Here is a 25,534-nt window from a genome sequence, read left to right as displayed (position 1 = left end):
CCAAGTAGGCGATAAAGTAAATAAATACTAGGGCTGCACGATTATGGCCAAAATGATAATCACGATTATTTTGATCAATATTGAGATCACGATTAATTATCACGATTATTTGTTGATTTTAACCAAAACAAATTTTTAATTGTCACATAGGCTAATTATAACTGCTTTAACATCCATATTGTGTTACATTCCTGCTAATACATCCATATTGTGCTACATTCATCCTTTATTGAAGGATACTGTGAAGGAGTATGCCTTTTCAGCTGTTGTGCGACCGCTTTCCATACATGCACGTTTGCCGTAAGGTATCTACCTGACGAAATAGCAACGCGGATTTCGGTGGCTCTTTACACTCTTACTTACATGTCTGCGTTCAGTCACTTGACATGACTGAATTTTACATCCAGTCGCACATGTGCAACCAGCAAATGTGCCCCCGTTTTTTACACGTTAAATGTCGAAATGTAGGTACCTGAGCACGTAAGCGCAAGCTTATCTGTCCTCTCTGAAAATTGACAGAGAGCGGTGCTCCGACACAAACGCACACATCGCATCGGCGCAAACTACGTCGGCTGTTTTGTTGAAGTCACAGTGAGTGATGCCGATAAAGTGGTTTCAAGTATGGTTACAGTTTTTAAAAACTTCACCCAGACAGCGTTTGCTGCTATATGATATTAAAAACCGTCAGGGTGCTGTTGACTTTACACTTCCTCTGAGACAAGCAGCAGGCTCAACAGTGTGCAACTGTGCCCTGGTGACTGACTGACAGGCTGAGGTTTTAATGCAAGGCAACTTTATTTCTACAGCACCTTTCAGCAACAAGGCAATTCAAAGTGCTTTACATGAATCATTAAAGAGCAATTGAAAACGGTCATGATGAAAATACAACAGGCTAAACAAGTTACAGTGAGTAAGAAATTAATAATTATTCAATTTAATAGGTTGTAGGGATGGGTTTGGGAGGAGAGAGGGAGGGGTTTTATTTTTATTTTTGTTTAATTTCTTTAGAGTATAACATATTCTAATAAAATAACATAATGTTCTAAGTACATAGGATAAATAGGTTTGGAATTATTTTTACAACTGAAATAATTGTTTTGTACTTACAGAGGGAAAGTACCGAAAAAATTTACCATAATTTCAGGTATCTGTACCAATATTGGTTCAGATGCGAAAGGTACCCAACCATAAGGGTAGTAGCCTAAACAATAAATGTTTAATTTTAAGGTGAATTCATTGTAGTTGTAGACCAGAGTTGGTATATTTTTTAAATATTTTGTTTACTGTCATGACAGCAATGGTGCCTTCTATGTTGCATCTTCAAAAGTGACACTGAATTTGAAACAGCACATTGTAATTTCTGCATCTATTATCAAAGTATTTATTAGTAATACAGTGGAAATTAGTAGAAATGTGAATATTTGGTTAGCATGTTGATTTACGGTGTGCCCCTAAATTTTCTGGTTGCGCCCCTAACGCTACTGAATGCGGACCGGTTCTTTGCGAGGGTGGTACTGAGGTCCGGATATATCCTCAATATAATTCCCTCATATTTCACTTGGTGCTGTCTGGATCTCTCTGTACCGATGGAAGCACAGGATGAAGGGTCTTGGAGGTCGTCCCTCTGCAGGCTTTGGACCTAGTGTGGTCATGTTCTGGAGGATTTGAAAACCCGTCCGCTCCCATGACCTCTTTCAGCAGCCTGGATACAAACGTAGTGTGGTCTTGGCTGTCTTCGCTACCTTCAGATTCAGGATGCGCAGATTAGCTCTGCGTGACCTATTTTCCAGATTTTCAAGGCGGTCGGACAGAGACGTGTTCACGGTCTGCAGAGATTTGATGGTGGCTTCAGCTGTTCGAAGTTGTCGCCTGCCAAGGTTTCTATTGCGGTAAGACAGCCTTGAAAAGAGTTGACTGTATCAAGTAGTCCATCCACTGAGGCTTGCAGGGGCTTCATTGATTCTTGGATTAGTGTGGCCATGTCTTCCTTAAGACCAGTACGTTGTTTAGCCAGTTCTGCAGTTGTGGCATTGAGAGAGAGAGTCTCCAGAATGGCCAAAATTCAGATTTGTCTACGATAATAGTAGCGTTAGCTGCCGCGGCCATAGAAGCTAACTTGCTATTTAAGTTAAACAAACGACAATTCCCGAATTTAAGGACGTTTCAGAATCCCACACATGTAAAGCACAACCAGACAACAAGCGCAGACAGAGCGCAATGCCATTTATAGGCAGGTTATTTATCTTATAAAGCGTATATATGTGTGTCCGTTTTTGGCGTGAAGGTAACCTGCACATCCGCAGACACCACATGCAGAACGCTTTAGAACAGCGGGGGGACTCTTTTCCTGCTATTGTATTAAATTGCTGTGAGCTGGCAGAACATAACCTAGCCTAATCTCGGAGATTATTCTTTCAGAGCGCTGTGCAATGCGAGAAAATGTCAGAGTTGAACCGGGCAGATACATCTGTTTTCATCAGACTCACCCATCGGGGTCGGGTTAATTAATTAATTAATTAATTAAGTCGCCAAAATCCCCCCGCAAATCCCCTACTTCACCGTTAACCGTCAAGCCACTAAACCTGTATGGAAATGAACATGTCTGCTGAAATTTGTTAACGATCCGACACACAAGACAACACCCTCTCTCTCTCTCTCTCTCTCTCTCTCTCTCTCTCTCTGCGCACACACACAGTCCGGTTCTGGTGGTTGATTAATGCAGATATGTGCTGATTAGCTCTCATAACGGGCCAGTTGGGTAGCACACTGCCATGAGTCCAAGACGCTAATGTCTGATTACTCCACATTTTCACTGTGATATTTTGTGATAACATTCTGAATCTAAATCGTCAGGTAAATATAGTAGTACAATGTCTTCCTCTGATGCTACTGTAGAAGTAGCCAACACTGTAAGTCAGTAGTAGGCTATACAGTGGAATTGCATATTAACCCATTCAAACCTGATCACACATCTGTGTGTGTTTACCTTTAAGACCTGATCACACATCTGTGTGTGTTTACCTTTAAGACCTGAACACGCATCTGCGTCATTTTTGAGTAGAGTAGATTTTTTTAAATGCAGTTGAAGATTATGGCCAAAAAAGTCAGTCAAGTTGAAAGCCAAAGAAGTAAGCTCTCAATTTCATGTTATTTCATGTTTTTATCTGCTATAGAGCCTGAGAAATTAAGATTTTAGTAGGCTTTTTACAAATATTTCTGGAAACCCTTAAGTTTTGGAAGGGGGTTTACAGAAAAGTACTTAGGCATAAAAAGGCCTTTTTTAGCAGGCGTTTTAGGCCTACATGGGTTAAGTGGTTTGGGGTCCTTCTGTAAGTCATTTTGGGGTACAATTTGGTTTTGATGAATTCTACAAGCAGCAATACCACAGGCCAAGTAATCGCCCATTCCAAACAGGCACATTTTCAATGGGCACTGCACTAGTTGATATAAAGTATCAGCTGTTGTCAGCTTCAACAAATAAATATTACTATTAGTAGGGGTGGGCAATATGGAAAAATGGGGGATAAAAAAAACAATAAGTATGTCAATTGCTGGCTAATCCAGGAAAGAAAATACCTGACAAATTTAAAGTACTTGAAAATGTAATATTGCCATTAACAGTCATGTTATTTGACAGCATTGTTCACAATGCTCTTATCCAGATTATTATTAAAAGGGAGAGTGTATAGCAAAATCTCTTTATAAGTCAAATTCATATTGTCTCACAAAATATGACCTATCACTCCTTTGTAATCACCCATATCTAGCATACACTGAAAAAAACAAGTACAGTTTTGACTCTCACACTTTCACACATTTATGAATGCATTGTCAGAATGTGTTTGCATGTGTGATGATGGCCACACATCTCTCCCCACACTCTCCCACTTCCCACCCTCCTGTCCATGCTGTGTGTTTTCTGTCATCCCTTTTTTTCTGTTCCTTAATTTTCTTCACATTTCCTTATCAAGGTTTAACTCACACATGTATGTAGCTTTGCATGGGGCCTGTTGTCTGTACATGGAGTTGTTTTGTGTGTGAAAGGGCAGGCTGTTTGTTCACAGAACGCAGAAAATATGTTTCTCTTTGGTTGACGACTGATTGAATTGGATGAATACGTGTGTTCAACTGTGAGTCCGTGCCAGCTGGAGCTGCTGACAAAGTGAGAAAGAGGGGCGGCGTACTCACATAGTGTTGTGGTATTTGCCAGGTGTCAGTGATGTTATAAATAAGGTGATGTGACGCCTCAGCTTCAGTCGCTGTCTGCCCCAGCATGCACGCTATCTCAGGACTCTGTGTGAGTGTGTGTCAATCTGAATTTGTTGTTTTCATCTTTATTGCTCTACCTGAGGCCTTCAGTGTGTCTGTTTGCATGTGAGGAAAGAGTTTTTGTGTATGTGTGTCTATATGTGTGCTCTTGCAGCTGCAGCTTTACAACTTTCATTACAGTAGAGTCAAAGCACAGTGACTAAACAGGTGTGCTTACCTCTTTGTGATATGACACACACCAATGAAACGCCTTTGTTTTATTCTAAATTACATGGTTAGCCGTTAGTAGTACTGGGGCTTATATATGGTGTATATATAGTTTGACAAATTTAATGAGATTAGGGCTGGGCAATATATCAATATTATATCAATATCGTGATATGAGACTAGATATCGTCTTAGATTTTGAATATTGTGATATGACATACAGTAAGTGTTGTCTTTTCCTGGTTTTAAAGGCTGCATTACAGTAAAGTGATGAACTTACCAGACTGTTCTAGCTGTTCTATTATTTGCCTTTTCCCCACTTAGACATTATGTCCACATTACTGATGATTATTTATCTAAAATCTAAGTTTGAACATATTTTGTTAAAGCATCGTGATATCTGATTTTCTCCATATCGCCCAGCCCTGTAAGGTGAGGTGAAGTGAGATGTTTAGGAGAAAACTCTGATGCAGGTCAGGGGCCCGTTTCACAAAAGCTGTTTGGGAGCGCAGCAGTATCATGTTTCACAGATACATTTGCGAGACTTACAGGGCTGATTCTTGCAGCTCATCTACTTAAACACCTGCTCTTGTTTGTACAGCACATTTTAGATGAACTGTTTCACCTTTGTCGTTATCTCTGAATGTTGTTCCTGCTGTTTATTCAGCTGAATTGTGTTTAAATAGCATATGCATTTCTAGATAAAACAATAGGCCAGAGACTTCATTCATTTTGATTCAGTGAGATTGAATCGTTGCCTGTTTCTTTTCTCCCAGGGTAATCTTACCGGCGGTCTAATATTTAGTTAATAGTTATGCTGCTGACGTCAAAGGTTTGATCAGATTTGAAAGAGAAATACAGAATGTGCTGGTTGTATTTCAGCTGCTTATTAACCTCCCCTCTGCTCAATTGTCCCCAATGTATTTCTCAACTAATTTCCCATTTCCCTCCTCAACCCATTTCTCTCCATCCCTACAAACCCCTATTTCCCATCCCAATACTATCTTTCCCATTTATCTCCATTTCCTTGGTTCCCTCCTGTCTCCCGGAGTTATTTATTTCGCCTCTTTATCTCTCCTCATCCAGCTTGCAACACATCTTTTCTTTTGTACCTCCTCATGACACTTTCATTCTTTTCTTTCTTTCTTTCCCCCCCCTCCTTGTTCTGTTTCTTTTTCCGTCATCTCCATCCCTTGACCTTGTGCACCACACTGACCTCCTCCTTCTGTCTCTCCCTTGGCTCCAGACCCATTACTTCGGGCTGTGGTTCCAAGGAAAGACCCAGGCCCCGGCCCATCGCTGGGTGGAGCTGGAGAAACCCCTCAAGAAGCAGCTGGACAAGTTTGGCAATGAGCCACTGCTCTTCTTCGGAGTCATGTTCTACGTGCCCAGTGTTTCCCGGCTGGAGCAAGAAGCCACCAGGTGAAGAGTCTCCAAACGCCACTTAGAGTTTGTCGGACATTTACATGTTATTTTATATATTTTAAATTCAGTTACAACAGTGCCTTCTCATTTTCTTTGTTTGCTTTTCCTGTGACATGTACATTAAAATAGTCATGTCATGTGTGCTGTGTCTGTGATGAGAAGTGTAAAGAAAAGATGTATCTCACTACCAGATGGGATGAGATAGGTTGCCATGCTGACAGTGATTGATGGCATAGGAACAAAATTAATCTTGTAGGGGTGGAACGGTACACAGAAGTAATGGTTTGGTTCATACCTCGGTTCAGACATCACGGTTCGGTATGCGTTCGGTACAATGGAGGGAAAAGCAAAACAAAAATGCAGAAGGCAATCTTTTTTTTTTTTTATTGTGCATGTCTCAGGCTGTACCACCTAGTATCATACAGTCTCTCCCCTTGGCTAGCTGCAACAGCCTGAAGTGTGTAAAGTAAGATGTAAACATTAAGTACCCCACATCATCTCCAGACTCCATCTGTAACCAAATTACCCAATTAATGCAACGTTATCGCGACGTCTCCCGGCCATTTTTCACCGCAGAAAGCTGCTCCCTGCCTGGCTAAAGCTAATATACTGTAGTTAGCCTAAAGAAACAAGGCGTCTGTCCCAACTAACGTTACGGTTCGGAGCCGCGACACTGGAAACGTAAATTAATCTACAACAGCAGTCTTCTCCACCACTCTCTCGCCTGTACTACTGTAACTGACTGGGAAACCAAAGTTTTACCAAACTTGCGATCTTAAAGAGGCCGGCGGGTCCTCTAACTCTATCTCTGACTCACTAAAACTGCATACATAGGCGGAGAGCTTCAGAGCTAAGGCAGAGCTACAGATTAGGTGTCCCTAAAGAACCTCGGTAGCTAACCGTAGTTCTGCATTACATTAGTTCCGCATTACATTAATTAATTTAATTAAGTTTTATTTATTTTTATACCGTGTATTCTCCGTGTAAATTCATGCACCGAACCGTGATGCCCGTACCGTTTCGGTTTCAATATGAATACATGCTGAACAGCTGATTGGTTTAGAATTGATGTCATTTTAGTCAGTGTGTGTGTGTGTGTGTGTGTGTGTGTGTGTGTGTGTGTGTGTGTGTGTGTGTGTGTGTGTGTGTGTGTGTGTGTGTGTGTGTGTGTGTGTGTGTGTGTGTGTGTGTGTGTGTGTGTGTGTGTGTGTGTGTGTGTGTGTGTGAGAAAGAGAGTGTGAATGAGCATGTTAGTTAGCTGTGAAAAGGGCATCCAGGGGTCAGTGTGTAGTGGACAGTCTGCCATCTCAGATTCCTTCTCACACTCACACACAGACACACACACTCTGCAGGTCTGCCTCGCACTGAGCTGGTGAATTTGCGGCTTCTGGTTCGCTGGATGTGGGAAAGGTCAATTGCAGGTCACAGCTTGACGTTTTGACACTAGTTAGTTTTAAGGTGTGTGTGTGTGTGTGTGTGTGTGTGCGCTTGTGTGCGCGTGTGTGTGTGTGTCAGGGCTGGACATGCTGTTTCTGTGCTTACATAGAAAATAATAAAATCATCATGTATCATCAACTGGCCTGGGATCACTGTGTGTGTAATAGAGAGAGTGAGTGTTTATCTGCAGGTTATACAGAAGCTAGGATCTACTCTGGTAAAGAGATAGAGGTGTGCGTGTGGTTGAAGGGGTTATGATGGAGCCTTAGGGGCAATTTAGGGAACAATGGTTGCTTCTTTTTCTCAAGCCCCCCTCTCTTACAGTCCCTCTACATAGTGTCACCCCTACTCCTTTTTATCGAGCAGATCACCACATCACTCTAGTCCCACATTTTTCCTCTCTTTCTCTTCGTCCTCCTTTTCTTTCTCCCTCTTTCTCTCTTTTTTTGTTTGTCAGGAATGTTGGCACAGCCGTCAAGCGTAGGAGGCGGACCGCACATTCCTCCCAGCAGAAGTGCTGGGGGTAAAGTTTTTTTTTTTTTGGGGGATGTCTGGTTTACAAAACACACACACTTATAAGCACACACACATTCATTCACTCACCTTACACACCTCGCACACTCCCCCCAAGAATCCTCTCAGAAGCCAGCTGCAGTCCTGTCAGAACAGTTAGTCACAATACACCACATTGTAAGAACATACACGCTCCCTGAGGCAAGCTTTTCTAAAAGCCCTGTCCCCTTCAAGTTGAAAACCATTTTCACAACTTCATATTTTCACTCAGGCCTAATCAAGGGTTTAAAAAAATCCTTAAAAGCATTCTTTGCTCTTTTGCAAAGCAAACATCAATCAGCGTAAAAATGATAACCGTTACAACTGATGGCCCTCATTTTTTGTTAAATGTAGATAATTTATGGAGTTAAGGTTAATTTGGGTCAGATCCAGTGAAGCATATCTTTGATTTTTCTACACACCTGGTCTGATGGTGTGTGTGTGTGTGTGTGTGTGTGTGTGTGTGTGTGTGTGTGTGTGTGGGTTTGTAAATTGTTATTCATGTTAAGTTTAAGCTCGCTGCCCACGTAGAAAAGTATGTTTGTGCTTGTGAGTAAAAACACAAGACAGTGGTTTTTGGACAGTGGTGCTTTGATTTACTGTTTCACACAACCCTTTTTTAGGAAAGTTACTTTTAAAATTAAAATGTAACATTAGAATACTTTAATAACCTTAAAATGTATATACATGTTAGATTTGTGAGTTACCAACTGAGATGTAGGTCATTGGTTTACAATTTGTTTTCTGTTTATGTTATCAGCATGATTGTAAGAAAAGACAAGACAGATTACTTGGTTTTATAAACAAATTCATCTTGTTGCCAGAAACCAGAAGAAAATACAGTTGGCTCTGCCTCCTCTGAGTAAATGAAATTTACTGAGAAAGTAATGTGAGTTTTATTATGTGGTCAGGTCTTTGAAGTTCAGTGTTTGACTGATGTGTAACCTGATACTAGATCTACTTCTCTTCCTGTCCATCCATTCATCTGTTTCTCTTTCCTTTGTGAAAATTACCCAAAGCGGGGAGGTGTGTGTGTGTGTGTGTGTGTGTGTGTGTGTGTGTGTGTGTGTGTGTGTGTGTGTGTGTGTGTGTGTGTGTGTGTGTGTGTGTGTTTACTGGGAATAATCCAATTATCAAGCAATCAAGGCAGTAATGCAAGAAAGCTGGAGTCCATGTAAACACCTTTCTCTGTTATGTTAATGCAATTATGTTCATAGTTGCAGTTTTTGCTGTAAGACACTATGTGGAGTATTATATACAGTCAGATAGACTTAGTTTTTACCATGCTTTGCAACACACACATTCTGACTATGCATGTCAAAGATATTTTCCCTAGCAAGATGTTTCACTTTGTTTCTTTAATTGATCTGTCATCTCAAGACAATTTCTAAAATACAAACAAACTTTCCATGCTTGAAGTAGCGTCCTCCTTACCAAACATCTTTGTACATGCTCTGTGGTGTTGAAGCTGATAGAAAACAATGCATTAGACCATGATTTTGTAGCAATATTCACCACAACTGCAAAAGATTGGGTTTGAAGTTGAACACTGGAGGATAACCTTTGACTTTGTAACAGAACCTGGTGCATTTTTAGCCAGAATGGTCCTTTAGGCCGCCCAGGTAAACCTATAAATCAGAGTAATGCCTTACTCACATTACTGGTCATAACCAAATAGTTTGGTGTGTGTGTAGGTTTATCATGCAGAGTCAGTTGCACTGTGTTTGACTCCTGTACTAATCCCAAACTACCGACTATATGCCACTCACTTGTAACTAGATATCCTATACCACCTTTTTTCTTTTCTCTTTCTGAAAATCACCTCTTTAGATTTTACCCAGTTTACCACCTACACATCTTGCAGAAGGTTTATGTGCTCGAAGCCTTCTGTTCCTTCTGTCTCACTGATATGAAGGAGGGGCAAAGTGGCCCAGAGAGAGAAAGTGAGGAACCTAAACAGAGCGCTGTTGACCGGAGCGAGGCCAGGTGGACTCAACAGCCCCCAAGGCACCAACAGCCTTGGAATCCTAGCATTGTTCAGCTAGTTATCACACACTCTCACACACACGCGCACGCACACACAACTGTACTCTGCTGTGCCCCTTGCTGATTCAACACATTTCAAAGTGAAATCCTCCAGCCTCCCACACAAGCCGTCTGGACCCATCCAGGGTTGAGGGGGTGGTCAGGGTCATACCACTACAGTGGTGGAAGAGGGGTTGAAGCATATGCACACACACATTCATGCAAGCATGCACATATGCTTGCAGGCTTGTTGTCCGGGCCACTTGGACATCTGGCAGCATGTCTTGAGCAGGGCTTGAACATGCGTGGGCATATAAAGGGCCCTTTGTGCCTGTGTGGCTGCCTGGAGTGCCAGCAGAGCACTCTGCCATGGTGGAAGTCACAACTAACTCTTAGTGAGGACAGCTCTACCTCATGTCTGTGTGTACATTCACCTGTTATTCCAGCATAGTGATGTCAGTCAGTCTGACATTTGTGCCAGGTGTGTGCCATCACCCCATACATGGGAAAACATGGAGAGTTTGTAAAAACAAAGTCCACAATCATTTGAAGGGTTCCTCCCCCCCTCAAGCTCCTCCCCCCCGCTGCATCCACGGCAGTTGGGGTTAGCTAATTAGGGGGTTGCCACGGGAACGGAATGGCAGCTTAGCCGAAGGGTGTAATGACAGGGTGAAGGAGGAGGGCGGGGTCAGATTATAGGCCTGGGAGTATGCTGAGTGGAGCTCAAAAAAGAAAAGAACAAGAAAAAGTAGTAGGGGAGAGAATGTGAAGAAGAATATGAACATGAAAAATGTAAAGAACATAAAGGAGGGCATGAAACTCTGAAACTATGAGGGTAAATTAATAGTTCAGAGGGAGCTAAACAGTAGAGGGTTGGTGAGAGAGAGTTTTCCAACTGAGATGACATAGGAGGAAAGAAAATGCAACAATTGAGGAATTAACTTAAAAGTATTTAAAAGAAGAAACTTTATAATTCGTTACATACAATCGTACAGTACAATGTAGTGAAATTCAATCTCTGCCTTTAGCCCATCCCAAGCATTAGGAGCAGTGGACAGCCACATAGTGTCCAGGGAGCAGTCTTGGGGTTCAGTGTCTTGCTAAAGGACACTGACATGTGGACGGAGGAGGCCGGGATCGATCCGCCAAGCGTGTGTTTGAAGGCCGACCCTCTCTACCTCTGAGCCACAGACAGTGAATGACTAAGTGTGTACAGCTCAGTGGTTTCCACATAGAAGTTTGTGTACTCTGGCATGGACTGTCTAATGTACGCTTCCACTCACAGATCTTTCTCAATGTGTGTGTGTTTGTGCGTACGTCAGAAAAGGTGTCTCACAGCCCACATCGGAAAGACTCAGTCAGACAGTGATCACCATGGCAACAAACCGGAAACAGTGTGCAAGTTTTTACGCAGCTGAGCCCGGTCACCCTGACAATTCTCTCTTTCCTCCTGTGTGGCCCCTCCATTCTTTAGCAGACAAACATTCAGTTGGATCGCTGCTAAAAGTGGACAAAAGTGGACTAAAGGAGCTCAGAAACTTGAGGAGCTCAGTGTATTTCAGCCTCTTGGTTTTGGGACTTTTTACCACATTATGTGAAGGCTGCAAGTGGGCTCAACAATCTGAACTGTGTCATCATATCAGCTTACACTTGGCAAAACCACAGTGCAGAGTCCCCAGTTCGCCTCACGCTTGCACAGCAATTACAATGCTCCTTGGTCCAGCTTGTGTTGGTCCTACCTAAGATTAAACTCAGTCCTTGTTAGCGTCAGCTCCGTAACATGCTCGCTGTTAGCCGAAGATTTACAGAGCTATAAAATCGTATTGTTTAGCCCCTACTGGTGTACATTTGGCATTCCTCTAAAGTCAGAAATGAGTCACTGGTATTTTGAATAGAGGTGATTCACTCATTCCTCACTTGGATTCTGCAACAAGCCTCTCTGCCATTATTTTAAACGGCTAATGCTGTTGCCAATACTGTCTTGAGGCATACTTTCTGTTGCACAAACCAGAAGCAGAAGAATATGTCTCTCCTTGGTGTCTCTTTGGATGTTTGCAATCCATTAGTTGCTCATGTGCAATGCCAATGTAGTGTGCAGAGACAGTGTGGCTAGTTGGAAAAATAACATTACCAGTAACCACCAACCAAATTCTGGCGAGTTTCTGAAAGCTAATAAGAGTGCCTATGCTACCACCCACCTAGTCAGATGTGTTGTACAGTTTAGCTGAAGAGAGGCTTTCTTAGGCCGGTTACACACTGGATGCGTGGCGTGTCCGTTTATATTTCGGCTCCCATGTTAACAGGTTAGAGTTTACACACTGCCTGTGTGACACGCGTGCCTGCTAGAAATTGAACCGACGCCTATTTTTCACGCGACACGCAAGCGCATTGGAAGCGTTTCCATATTAGACACAAATACATATTAATAAATGACATGTTGATGTTTGAAAGTCTCTAGGTTTTGATATAAATTTAGATATAAATGTAATTAAAATAAAATTGATTTTCTAATATTGCACCTGTCAATACAGAACGAAATATTCTGTAGCCTATTTTGCCGTCAATACTGCCGACGTTATCTTTGCTGTAATCAAATCAGTATATATATATATATATTTATGTTTAACATGGTATTTAATTTTATCAATGGGAAACATACATGTGTCCAGACAAGGCTAGCAGCATCAGCACCACGTCCGACACGTTTCTGGTGTGTAAAGACATAGAAAAATCCACGCAACAGAAACTCCACGCACACGCCAAACTGGCAGTGTGTAACCGGCCTTATGCAATCTGAGGAAGAGTCAATAGTCATGCTAGCAGCTCGTCAGGCTTTACTTACTTATGCTAATGTCAGCATGCTAACATGTTCACAGTCACAGTGCTAACATGCAGATATGTAGCAAATATAATACTGACCATGTTCACCATTGTAATTCAGTGTGTTAGTATGCTAACCTAAACTCCATCACTTCATCAATTGTTGAGATACTTCAGTCTGGACCAAAGTGATTGACTGACTTTCTCTCTGACTGAATTTCTTGTCAAAGTAAAACTTCCAATAATGTCCAACTCCAGTGTCAATCTACAGCATCTGAAAAACTCATCTTTCTCTTTTCCTGCCTTCCTTCTTTCTAGGTATCAGTATTACCTGCAGGTGAAGAAGCAGGTGTTGGATGGACGCCTCCATTGCTCAGTAGAGCAGGGGATCAGACTAGCTGGCCTAGCAGTACAAGGTAAGACACACACACACACACACACACACACACACACACACACACACACACACACACACACACACACACACACACACACACACGAACAAAAATCGCATGTAATCTACCAGAGGGAGAAAGGCAGCACAAGAGAGAAGAGTGAGCACAAACTCACACTTTCTCGGGTCATCTCGACTTCACTACCTAATATGGCTGCATACCAGTCCACTTGAGTTCCTATGGTATCAGTCTTAACACACACACACACACACACACACACACACACACACACACACACTCCTCAGTCTTGTTCCTGGGTGCTGTCTGTGTCTCAGGGGGAATGTAAACAGACAGTTAGCTTATCGCCAGTTCCAAGGTTAGCCTTAGCATCAGGAAGAACCTTATCTGTCGTGAGGCAAGGATCCTCTGCTACACCTCATTTTGTCTCCTTTAGTTATGCTACTTGTTAGAATTCAAGACTGTTAGCCTAAGTAGAAATATACTGGAATTAGTTTGCTTCCCTAATGTGTCACCTGTCAAATTTCTCCCCTAGAAATATTATTTAATGCTCCCAAAGCTACATTTAACCAAGCCACTTTAGCTACATTAAAAAAGAAGTGAGACAAGTTTAAGCTACTAAGCAATTTAACGGTCAACAACAGTCTTTATATCAACATATGTTACTTAGAACAAAGCAAACAGGTTTATTATTTACTGGTGGATTATAGGAAAATGTTATACTATTAAAGAGAAAAAGAAAATAACCAATAATGTTAATTGGAAAGACTGTAATTATCCTGACATGTTATCTTCTTGTTTTAGTATCTTTGGCCCACATATTACCTTAGGAATAAATAAGTTCTTACCATATGCTATGAATTATGTAGATAAAACCTTTTAAATGAAGGCTAACAAAGACATATACACATATATATTTATAATAACCGGCATAGTCTGCTCATATCATCTGGGGTTACCCTCTAGTTTTCGGTTTCTAAAGTCTTAAAATATGAGTAACACAACGAAAGACAATACATTCCAGGTAATGCGACTTGTGATTTGTAAATGTTACATTCATACACATAAAAATGGACTCACATTGAGGATTTTTACCTAAAAGATTATAAAATGTATGCGTTTGTATTTTCTAGCTGACTTTGGAGACTTCACTCAGTTCATGTCTCAGGACTTCCTCAGGGAGTACGTGCTCTTCCCAGTGGTGGTGAGTCCTCAAACCTTCCCTGTTCAAATATGTCTGTGTGTTTGTGTGTGTGTGTCTCTCTGTGTGTTTCCTAAAAGCACACATTCTTGTGTCACCTGTGTACCTCCTCCCTCTGCCTATCTGGTTAACAGGCAGAAAACAAAGACAGAATAAGCAAGAATCTGATTGAGATAAATATTGAGTGGATACTAAGTGTATTACATTGAGGAAACACACTCTGTTACATTGCCAGCTACATGATGTTCATTGCTACACTGTTAACTACAGTTTAGCTGCAAAACGAGTAGTGACAGTGTTTTAGTGAATTAGTTAACTTTTTCTTTACCTTGCCATCTCTCTGTCATTTATCCTCCATCACATGTTGCTTTTCATACCTCTCTTTTCTTATTCTCATCCTCCATCTCTTTCTTATTTGCTGCCTGTTTTGCTCACTTTTTTCTCTCTCAGAACTGGCCTAATGGCGAGGAGGTGCTGGAAGAGTGCACCCAGAAAGTCGCTGAGGAGCACAAGAGTCACTGGTACAGCTTAATTTTTATAGTGTTTGTGTACATGTGCACATGTGAGAAAAAATAAAATAAAAGATGATTCAGAGACAACGAGTTACCTAGTACCAGGTACTATATCTGTCTGTACTTTCCAGTCGAATGCAGACCGCTGAAGCAGAGCTGCTGTACATCAAGGATGTGGAGAAACTGGACGGCTTTGGGCAGGAGAGCTTTCCTGCCAAGGTAGATCCATTACATATCACTTCCAGCCTCCTACACAGACAAACCTCTACAGAATAGCCAATTTATTTGATTGTGAGAAGATTTTACTGTGTCATTTTGATGTTCAATCTTCTTCCACAGGACAACTACACCAACGATATTTTCATCGGTGTGTCCTTCATTGGGGTGTTTGTCAAACACAGAAATGGCAGATCCATCATGCTCCACAAGTAAGCCCCTCCTCCATCTACATCATATTTATCTATTTATGAGTTTTGACCCTATCTGTGATCATGAAGTGGTGGGCTAGTGCAAATAAATGAATATGCAAGAAAATATTAGGTATTTTGTGTGGGAAAATGCAATCCTTGTGTACATTTGTTTGTATTCCTGTGTGGACAGGTGGAAGGACATCGGTACCATAGCGCACAACAAGTCAGCCATCACAGTAGAGATAACAAGCAGAGACGACACCATTATTTTTCACATGGTAAGTGTTGTGTCTGCGGAGTCCACACACACACACACACACACACACACACACACACACACACACACACGGGCCACAAGGTTTCTAGTGGGAAGTTAAACCAAAAAAAAGCACAAACGCATTACTAGATATCCCTGCACACAGACAAATACTGTACATGGTTTTGATTTCCCCTGTAATACAAATGCTGTGTTAATTTCAAATATCAATGTTTTTCTCTCTGTGTTTGTATCTGAAGGAGGATATGGAAATGGCAAAGTACATCGCTCGTCTTTTCACGGCCAGACACAAATTCTACAAACAGAACAAGATCTGTGCAGAGTGAGTCTCGAGGCCAGCCGGAGAGGCCAGCTGAAGGCCGTTTAAACACTTTTATATCCTAAATTCATTTAATGTTTAAAATAGAGTTCAACAACATTTTGTCATATAAACCGAAAAAGTAATACAAAAACAAATAGTTTAACGTTAATCTTAAATTGGTGATACAGAGTTCACAGAACTTTTGGTTTGTGAATCATCTTCGTCTGTTTCCCTTCAGGCCCAATCACTCACCTGCACCAATCAGGAGGAGACCCACATGGACCCACCGCCTATCTCTGGTACCGTTAGCACCATTTGCTTGCTTTGATATAGTTCGTTATCACTGGATATTGCTGAGTGGTTTGACAAAGTGTACAAATGAGACCAGATGGCAGGGGACAGGGGGAGAATTTGGGAGGGAAGACAGAAATGGCCGTGGTTAGAGATTTCACCCTGCTGTTCCACTCAGGGCAGCACTTAATTGTGCCATGGAGCCTTGGTTTTAACGTGCGTTGGTGGTGTGGTGGGTGTTGTTGGAAAGTTTGCAAGGGTGTTGCTTGGTTTGATTTCCGCTGCGACAATGAAGGCAGTGATTTGTGCGTCTCCCTCCCTGCTGGCCAGACAATGGCTAGGCTAAATTTGGCACAATAGCTGTTTCACTCAGTCCACTCAAGTGCTCAGTTATCTATCTGGAGAACTGCAGGCATTGGTGGTTTACAACTCCATGGCCCTAGAGTAGATCTGAGTCAGTCACAGTCACCTGTTGTATTAGCAAAGATTGCAGTGTGATATTTTAGTTTATTTAGTGGCTGTTTCAATATGTGCAGATTATGATATGCATAACTTAATAGAGTATAAACATGAATTTCTTCTTCTTTATTGCATTGAATGTGTTTCTTTATTCAGCCGAGGCCCCAGTCCTGTAACTTCCAGTCAATGCATTCCCAGTATGGAGAGCATTATCAGGACACACAGAGCTCTCAAGGTACGTGTAAAACACATGCACGCACCCACACACAAACAGAAACACACACACACACACACACACACACACACACACACACACACACACACACACACACACACACACACACACACACACACACACATATTTACAGTAAGTTTCAACCCCTCCAGCTCACTGCTTTGACCAGTGTGATTTAAGATGTATCCTCCCTGATGATAACTAAAGCATTTGAATGGAGCTAATTGTGTCTTTCCCATCAGGCGTGTGACTCACAGCCCATTTGTATTTTAACAATCTCCCAGCAAATTAGAGCCCAATGTTTGGGGTGCAGAGCAGTGACCTCATTTTGCTCTTCACTCTTTCATTGACTTGTTCACACACTCAGTTGGCCTTATAATCCGAAGAGCTTTACTCATGTTGGCTTGACAGTAAAACAGAGCGAGTGGAAAAAATTCTGGGTGTGCTGCTATGCGTGGGTGTGAGATCATTTTGTAGTGTGACCTCAGGCATCACACTCCATTTGTGTTGACGGAGATTATGTATGTCTGCCTGCTTGTGGGCTTGAGATAGTTTCACACAAGAGAATGCTCTATTTGTTGAGTAAAGAGGAACGGCATGCATACCACTCACCATCATTATGGTTGGATGAAAATATTCCCAATCTATCCCTTTCTACAGTAAGTTGGTACTTACTACTGGGAGGGAATTTTCTGAATTTTTTCAAAGGGGGTTGGTGCTGCAATGCAACCAGACACAAACAATGATAATTTCTGCCACATCAGAAACCTCTTGAGGGTGAAAACACCAAAGCCACCTTCAGTACACTGAACAAAATTGACTTTAAGGAAGATTTGGTCTTTTTCATCCCTTCTTTCTTCCTCTTTTGATCTTTAGACAGTATCTTCCATGACGACCCCTACTACAAGTCAGAGACCAGTCTGGACCGCTGCCCGGCGGACTTTCCTTTCCGTAACGGTACCGTGCCCAATGGAAGCATGTACAGCAGCCCCAGCCTGAGCTCCCTCAATCATTCCCAGACTTTTGTCCCGCCCTCGCCCATGTCCTCCAACCTCAGCATCCCCGGCAGCGAACTCATGCGGCCTGACTACATCCCAAGCCACCGCCACAGTGCCATCATTGCTCCATCCTACCGGCCCACGCCTGAGTATGATGCGGTCATGAGGCAGAAGCGGCGCATAGTCCCCACTCACCATGACCTCCACAGCCAATCGCTACGCAGTCTGAACATCAGTAATGCATGTGCTTACCGCCAGCCTGAGGCTCTGGTATATAGCCAGCCAGAGATGAGGGAGAGGAGCCCTTATCATGGCCTGGGGCCCAGTCCGGGACCTTACACACCACAGGTAGAGGTGGATGATCTGTGTTTGATTTTGTTAAATTTCTTATTTATGCATCTTCTCTCCATCTCACATTGTTTTTCTATGAATTTTCACCTTGCAGATCAGCTACAGTAAGCCAGTGTCCCATGGCCCTCATCAGGGAGGACCAGCCAGCAGCCAGGGCCCATGTCATTCACCCTGCGTTAATGGAGGGGGAGGCAGTGGTGGGGGTGGAGGTGTAGGAAGCTCCATCTCTCACACTGTCAGCACACCTGAGCTGGCAAATACCAAACAACAGGGGAACAATGCGGGAAGCTATGCAGCTACAGCTAACATGCTGAGAAACCACATGTCGCGCCCTCCTCCACCCTACCCTTCCAGCTCCTTCCGTCCGGCCACCAGCACCCCGGACCTGGCTAGCCACCGTCACCGCTGCATGGGGGGCAGCAGTCCAGAGTTGGTTACCCGTATGGTGCAGCTCTCGGTCAAGACCTTCCAGCCGGACAGCTCGGCCGTGGTTCACCAGTCCCTGCAGGAAGTTAGTGAACCATTAACTGCAGCTGCTAAGCACCGCTCCACCCTGGGCAAGAGACACAGCATGGAGGTGATCAGCAGCATGAGAGGAGGTGGAGGAGGAGGGATGGAGGGCTTAGTGATGAAGGGTATGAATGCTCCCCTTCATCGGAGGAATACTCTGCGAGAACATGTGATGCCGCCTCAGCCCATTCCTCAACCCCAGCCCCAAACCCCTCAGCCACAACCCCAGCCTCCAGCTCAGCAGCCACAGGAGTTGTCCGTGCAGATGCCTGCCCAGAAAGCATCTGAAACTTGTGTAACGCCACCTGTGGCCTACCAGCATCAAAAGACTCTCTCCAATGCTACAATGCTCATACACAGTAGTGAGAGTGAAGAAGAGGAGGAAGAGGAAGAGGAGAGGCCTGAGTTGGATGTTCAAATCCCAGGTCTCAATGAGGACATCAGCATCAGCGCTCAGCTCCAGGCTGCATTGGCCAAGCTGCCCAACAAACCCCCTCCAGAGTACCCCGGTCCTCCTAGACCTTCTAGTAATGCTCAAATCCGCACCCACAACCACACTCACCACCGAAACCATAATCAAGGGCCACAGAGCAACCAGGGACCAATGGACCCAAACCAATCCCAGGGCCGAGCAATCAAAGCTGGGCAGAGCCCAGGTGTTAGCGGGCCTGGAGGTGGTGGTGGTGCAGGCGGTGGTGGGACACTGACCCGAGGGGACCAGGGTGGGGTGAATGGAGCAGTTTTGGGTCCATCTATTTCAGAACCGGACCTGACCAGTGTGAAAGAGAGAGTGAGGAAGGAGCCGGTCAAAGAGAGGCCGGTGTCAGAGATGTTCTCCTTAGAAGACAGCATAGTGGAGAGGGAAATCGCTCAGAGGGTGAGACAAGCATTCAGTAATTCATTGCCTTGACACCGTTTATTTTATGCAAGTGCCACAATATTTTTTTCTGATGTGCTATTGATCAGTCCTGAAATTCCTGAAGTTGATTAATTAATAACAAAAAATAATTTGACAGCAATGTTGACAATCATTTATTTATTTATTTAATTCTGTACTGGACAAACACACCCACACACTATAATGGTTCAGTTTTAAATATTTCAGTTGTTGTTGTTGTTTGCTAGCTAGTTTTATAGCTCCTGATTAGCAGTAATCCGGGGTTCAGAACCTGAGAGTGTAGCACTAGGCTCTGAGTCCCCCAGGCAGCTAAAACCCTTATAAATCCCTCCGATTATTCTTTGGGTTGGGTGTTCTTGTGTAGTTTGGATCTCTGTTAAGGCACAAACATTTCACACAGCAGCAGAGTCCAGGTATAAGTCAAATCATGTAATCGGCTCACTTAAATTGCGATAAACCTCACTGTTCAAGAGTGACCTGGTGTTGCCGGGTGTTTATAGTGTGAGTCAATGAAATTCCAAAATATTTTTCTTTGGTCCAAAGCTGTTTTCCCTCAGCTGGTTTATCTTATACCTAGAGGACACCATTGGTGACCCCCAAGCTGTTGTTTTGACTGTCCCACAGGGAATAAGGGAGGTGGAGCGGTCCTGGAGGTTTAATAGCATCAGAGATTAGCAGAAGTAATCCTTGGAGGAAGGAGGGACTGCGCAATATGGGTCAGAGTTTGGTTAGCTTGGTAGAGAGGAAAAAAGACAGGGTGACAGAGGGAGTGTGTGCTCTGTAAAGGAAAGGAAGCCAAATAGGTAAGTGGGAATAAACAAAGGACTGAAAGAATGAAACATATGTGCAGGAGGACAAAACAAGGATGAAAGCATCAAAAGAAGTTGAGGGCGAAGTGAGATGGATAAGAAGTTGCAAGTCTACTCTTAATAGGCTTTACATTCAGACTTGTTAGTTCACACCATTGTACGGAATACAATTGGATTGGTACGACCAGGTTTGTCCTACAGGCAGGATGGACACACACACACACACACACACACACACACACACACACACACACACACACACACACACACACACACACACACACACGTCAAATCGTCCCCACCCACTTCTACACACGCACATGTGCGCGCTTACCGATTTGAGGTTAGCGCAGGTCAGTCAGTCTCGCAATGCTGCCGCTACCTGTAACCATGACACCAGGATTTTCCTCTCTCTTGAAGACGCTGGAAAGACAGAAGATGTCCGTCGACTCCATGAAGAGGCCGCTGATGATGGCCGCCCTCAACGGCCTCTACGTGGCCCGAATGCCTGTCCCCGTGAGTCCTGCGGAAGAAGGTGCCAAGGCTGCTACCGACGAACGGGTACGATTTTTGCTCTTACTTTATAAAATATATGTGGGGTTGCTTGAGTTTTTAGATTTCATACTGTGTATCTAAAAGTATTTTTGAAAGATATAGCAAATGTCCTTTTGTTTGTTTTTCAGTTAGACGTGTGCTATTGATTTATTTAAAAAAAAATGATGGTGTTATGGTTGACGTAAATTGAAGTAACATTATTATGTGAACATTATAGGTTTGTTATTATTTTATGCAGTGGATACAATACACAAAGCTCTTTTGATCTCTTTTTTTACTCACAATTGCTCAAAAGGTACGCAACCAAACCATTATAGACATGAATATAATCACACCACAATTAGCCCCAGTTTAACTTAAGCAAATTTTATGTTTGGAGGATTCATGTTGGACCTTCTAACTTACAGATTCTTCACCTATTGCCAATGATTAAGGAAGCTTGGCTGAAGATTGTCACTGTAAAACTGATAATCACACTATTTAAATTCCCAAATACTGTCTGTTGGATCCCTTTTTGAGTGTAGAGGTGTGAAACCCAACCTTTGTCCCGACTGTTGCTAAGCTAACGGGGGCAAGCCCTAAGTGGGCTGTGGAACGCGTGGCATGGTGGTGCTTATCGCCTCTAGGCCTGTTGGTATGTTAAGAATGTGACCCGAGAGAGAGCAAACCACACAGAAAGAGTGATAGAAAGAGAGCGGGAGAGACAGAGATGCTGTCCTCTCAAACATGACTGGCCTAATAAATATGGACCCCCATCAGGATGAATACCACCACTGCATATTCAGCTCTTTTATCGCTGTGTTGATGCAGTTTACGTGCTTGAGTTCTTTGATATTGAAGTCAGTATTCAGCTGATGAGTTTCGAAATGTAGACGTATATTATAATGTGATTTCTGAATTCTTCTGGTCTGAATAGTCATAGTTTGGTGGAATGTAAACAAATAAAAGCCCCTTGGACTGAATGAGAAAGCTCTGAATCATGTGAATGACTAACACCCCCTCATCTCTCCTTCTTTCTCTCTCTGTCTCTTCAGTGCAAGACCTTGGAGTTGAAGCTGGAAGAGGAGCGGGTCTTCACTGAGTATGAACAGGTGCCCAAGAAGAGGACAGACTGTGTTCTCACTACAGCAACTCTGCCCGAAAACACTGAGCGTAACCGTTTCCGTGACGTTGTTCCATACGAAGAGAATCGGGTTGAGCTTGTACCAAACAAGGAGAACAACACGGGCTACATCAATGCCTCGCATATCAAGGTGCGCTCGAGGGGTCATGGGTAAAATGCCAAAAAGTGTAAAAAGGAATTTGTGTTAACAAAGATGGGAAGTTGTTTTGTATATGTTTATCTTCTTATGAAAACTATGTTTCTCCGAAATGTCAACTTTTCATAAGCCAAGATAAGAAGCCTTTGTTACAATAGATTTTTCAGGAAATCCTATGGGTTTTTAAATGGTTTATTTAGCTTAAGTAGCTAAATCCATAAAGGAACACTTGATCATTAGTTAATCTGAAAAAATGTATCACCACAATTGGAGATACATGGTTACACATGCACATAATCACAGTTATATCAATATCAAAGTACTTTGCAACAGCCACATCATACACCAAAAATTTAAACGCAGAGCATCAACACAACACAACACATTCAGCTCGCTGCTAGTCTTTGTAGGGTCATTCCTAAGCAGCGAATGGCTCGGAGTAAGGGATGAAAGGCAGTTGTTGAAGGCTGTTTGGGCCTTTAAGCTCACAGAGCTTGTGGAATTCCCAAAGAATGTGGTCCAAACTCCAAACCCTCTTAAGTCAACCTGAGCTGCTCTCACTAGCCCTCTATTCATGCTTAGTTGCAAACAGTGTGTGTGTGTGCAAGCTTGTGTGTATGCATGAGTTTGCATTTCACAAAAACAGCACTGAATCACTGCCTATCACGGTATAACCCTCTTACTTTCCCCCGTCATTTATGGTAGCTGCCACAGAACAAAAGGCCTTGTTTATTCCTCATCCATCTCCTAATACAGTGTTTACAGTCACAAGGTGGCTTGAGGAATTAGCTGGGACATGCTCATTATGCAATGGCACTCTGTGGTTGGGGTGTATTGAAGATGGGAAGTTTTTCAGTGCTGTGTGTGGCCTTGTGATTACTAATTAGGGAAAGCAAAAGAAGGTTAAAGAAGAGGGAATTTTATAAGTGAGATAAAAGAATCAAACTGTGGATGAAAATTATGTTTATACTGCCCTCCAATGGTGGATGAGATTATTGTCAATGTGTGTAAATAAGCTGTTAAAATGTAATATATTTTAGTATAAATGCATTAATTTCTGCCTGAAGTGTGAGTTTTTATTTAATTCAAATGTGGTTGATTAGTAAGCAGATTAGTTTTTTTACTCATGTGTAGGCAGATTCTTGTTTTCTCTGCAGTCACTGTGCACTAATTGTGTGTGTGTGTGTGTGTGTGTGTGTGTGTGTGTGTGTGTGTGTGTGTGTGTGTGTGTGTGTGTGTGTGTGTGTGTGTGTGTGTGTGTGTGTGTGTGTGTGTGTGTGTGTGTGTGTGTGTGTGTTTTCCCAGGTGATGATCAGAGGGGAGGAGTGGCACTACATTGCCACCCAGGGCCCACTAGCCAACACCTGTGCCGACTTCTGGCAGATGGTCTGGGAGCAGGGGGTCAACGTCATTGCCATGGTTACTGCTGAGGAGGTACACACACGGACACATGGCACACACAGATGTGGATATTTTTCAGCGGCTGACAGCTGGAGTCTGTCTGTGTGTGAGAAATAGGATGACAGTGAAAGTGTGTGTGTTACTGTGTGTTTGTGATTATGGGATTATGTTTATTTAAGTGTCAGAGCACATCATGTATTTTCCGTCATCCCCTTCTTCTCTTTTTTTCCATCCTAATCCTCCCATCTTTTCCATCCAGGAGGGTGGCAGATCCAAGAGTCACCGCTACTGGCCTAAACTGGGATCCAAACACAACTCAGCCACTCACGGCAAGTTCAAGGTGACCACCAAATTCCGCACCGACTCGGGCTGCTACGCCACCACGGGGTTAAAGGTTAAACACCTTCTGTCTGGCCAGGAGAGGACGGTCTGGCACCTTCAGTACACTGACTGGCCTGAGAAGGGCTGTCCCGAATATGTCCAGGGATTCCTCTGTGAGTGTAATCATAATCATCATTGTTTGTAGGAATTTCAAGACCTAACAGGAAGTGATGAAACAGTCAACATGCTTTCATTATTTAATGTCCAATTAAAGCAATAGTTTGACATTTTGTGAAATATGCTCATTCACTTTCTTTCAGAGAGTTAGTCAAGACATCCCCCTCATGGCTGTGGTGAAGCTAGAGCCAGGAGGCCGTTAGCTTAGCCTAGCATAAAAACTTTGAGCACGGGGAAAAGCTAGCCTGCCTTTCTTCAATGTTAAAAAAAGCAACCAGCACCTCTAAAGGATTACATGTTTTTTTTTTCTCAGTTGTTTAATCCATACAAAAACTGAATTGTAAAAATGGTAATTTGTGGTTTTTACCTTTTTGGATAGAGTCATGCTAGCGTTTTCCCCAGCTTCCAGTCTTTAACCTAAGCTAAACGTCTCCTGGTTCTAGCTTCATATCTGATATGAGAAAGGTACTGTTATTCAAGAAAGCAAGTGTGTAATTGCCATTCCTTTTAAAGAAGTCACATGCTCTGAAAATATGTCATTATACAACAAGTGAGCAACAAAAGCAGTTAACCACATTCAACAAATTCTCTCTTCAGCCTGGCAGACACATTGCCCACATCTTACCTTTGTCTTCTTCTTCTTTCCTGCAGCCTACCTTGAGGAGATCCAGTCTGTAAGGAGACACACCAACTCCATGCTGGACACCTCAAAGAGCCTCAATCCACCTGTGGTGGTTCACTGTAGTGCCGGGGTGGGTCGCACTGGAGTTGTCATCCTCACTGAGCTCATGATCAGCTGCCTGGAGCACAATGAGGTGGGTGGAGTCTAATTGGGCTGTAAGGTTTTGTCATTTTTAGGATCACAGCTTTTCTTTGACAACATATACTGTATATCTAACAAGTATCTCATTAATTGACACACAGCTTAATATTTTTAAGTTTCCTATGAGGATGCAAATCATGTGACTTGAAAACTTGAGAAAACATTGGAAGCAGAGTTGTTTAAAAGATGCAGCACATTTGTAAAACACTATATACACCTTCTCATCCAGGTATGCAGACCAGGTATTATCCCGTTATTTTACTCAGTGAGTCCTCTGTAGTGAGACAATAGCCGCTTTCCGACCAAGTAGTTACAGGAATGTAGTTATAGGAAAAGTCCACTTCTAAGCAGTTCTACTAACTACTCTCCCCCAAAACCGTTTTTTCCATTTGCATTCGCACTGGCCAAGTAGCCATAGGGACCATACGAGGGGTAAGAGAGTGATGCAACGGTCTTTATAGCGTTAAAATCAGAAAACAAATACACCAAAAAAGTATGAACTAAATACAAAATCTAATGTATATAGCATATTTGTCATAATTTAAACAAGTCTCCCAAAGAGAAACAGGTATCTCTCTCTTCCCCGCCTCTGCCGGCT

The 25,534-nt window shown here is 42.8% G+C and overlaps 1 protein-coding gene across 1 annotated transcript in view; it reads left to right on the top strand.

Moving 5' to 3' along the window:
• LOC114573712 (tyrosine-protein phosphatase non-receptor type 14) overlaps positions 1–25,534 on the top strand; it is a 42,403-nt gene that overhangs the window by 13,217 nt on the left and 3,652 nt on the right. Inside the window, exons 3-19 of the mRNA XM_028606019.1 lie at positions 5,723–5,898; positions 13,054–13,151; positions 14,282–14,352; positions 14,800–14,870; positions 14,993–15,080; positions 15,201–15,289; positions 15,462–15,549; positions 15,788–15,870; positions 16,088–16,148; positions 16,756–16,834; positions 17,711–18,180; positions 18,278–19,570; positions 20,821–20,961; positions 21,990–22,208; positions 23,520–23,648; positions 23,875–24,109; positions 24,765–24,928. Coding sequence (XP_028461820.1) covers positions 5,723–5,898; positions 13,054–13,151; positions 14,282–14,352; positions 14,800–14,870; positions 14,993–15,080; positions 15,201–15,289; positions 15,462–15,549; positions 15,788–15,870; positions 16,088–16,148; positions 16,756–16,834; positions 17,711–18,180; positions 18,278–19,570; positions 20,821–20,961; positions 21,990–22,208; positions 23,520–23,648; positions 23,875–24,109; positions 24,765–24,928 — 3,555 coding nt within the window. The remainder of the gene's footprint in view (positions 1–5,722; positions 5,899–13,053; positions 13,152–14,281; positions 14,353–14,799; positions 14,871–14,992; positions 15,081–15,200; positions 15,290–15,461; positions 15,550–15,787; positions 15,871–16,087; positions 16,149–16,755; positions 16,835–17,710; positions 18,181–18,277; positions 19,571–20,820; positions 20,962–21,989; positions 22,209–23,519; positions 23,649–23,874; positions 24,110–24,764; positions 24,929–25,534) is intronic.

Source organism: Perca flavescens, chromosome 18, assembly GCF_004354835.1.
Source record: "Perca flavescens isolate YP-PL-M2 chromosome 18, PFLA_1.0, whole genome shotgun sequence".
NCBI classification, from domain to species: Eukaryota; Metazoa; Chordata; class Actinopteri; order Perciformes; family Percidae; genus Perca; species Perca flavescens.
The sequence above is the reverse complement of the archived record's forward strand: the minus strand, read 5'-3'. Positions and strand labels throughout refer to the sequence as shown.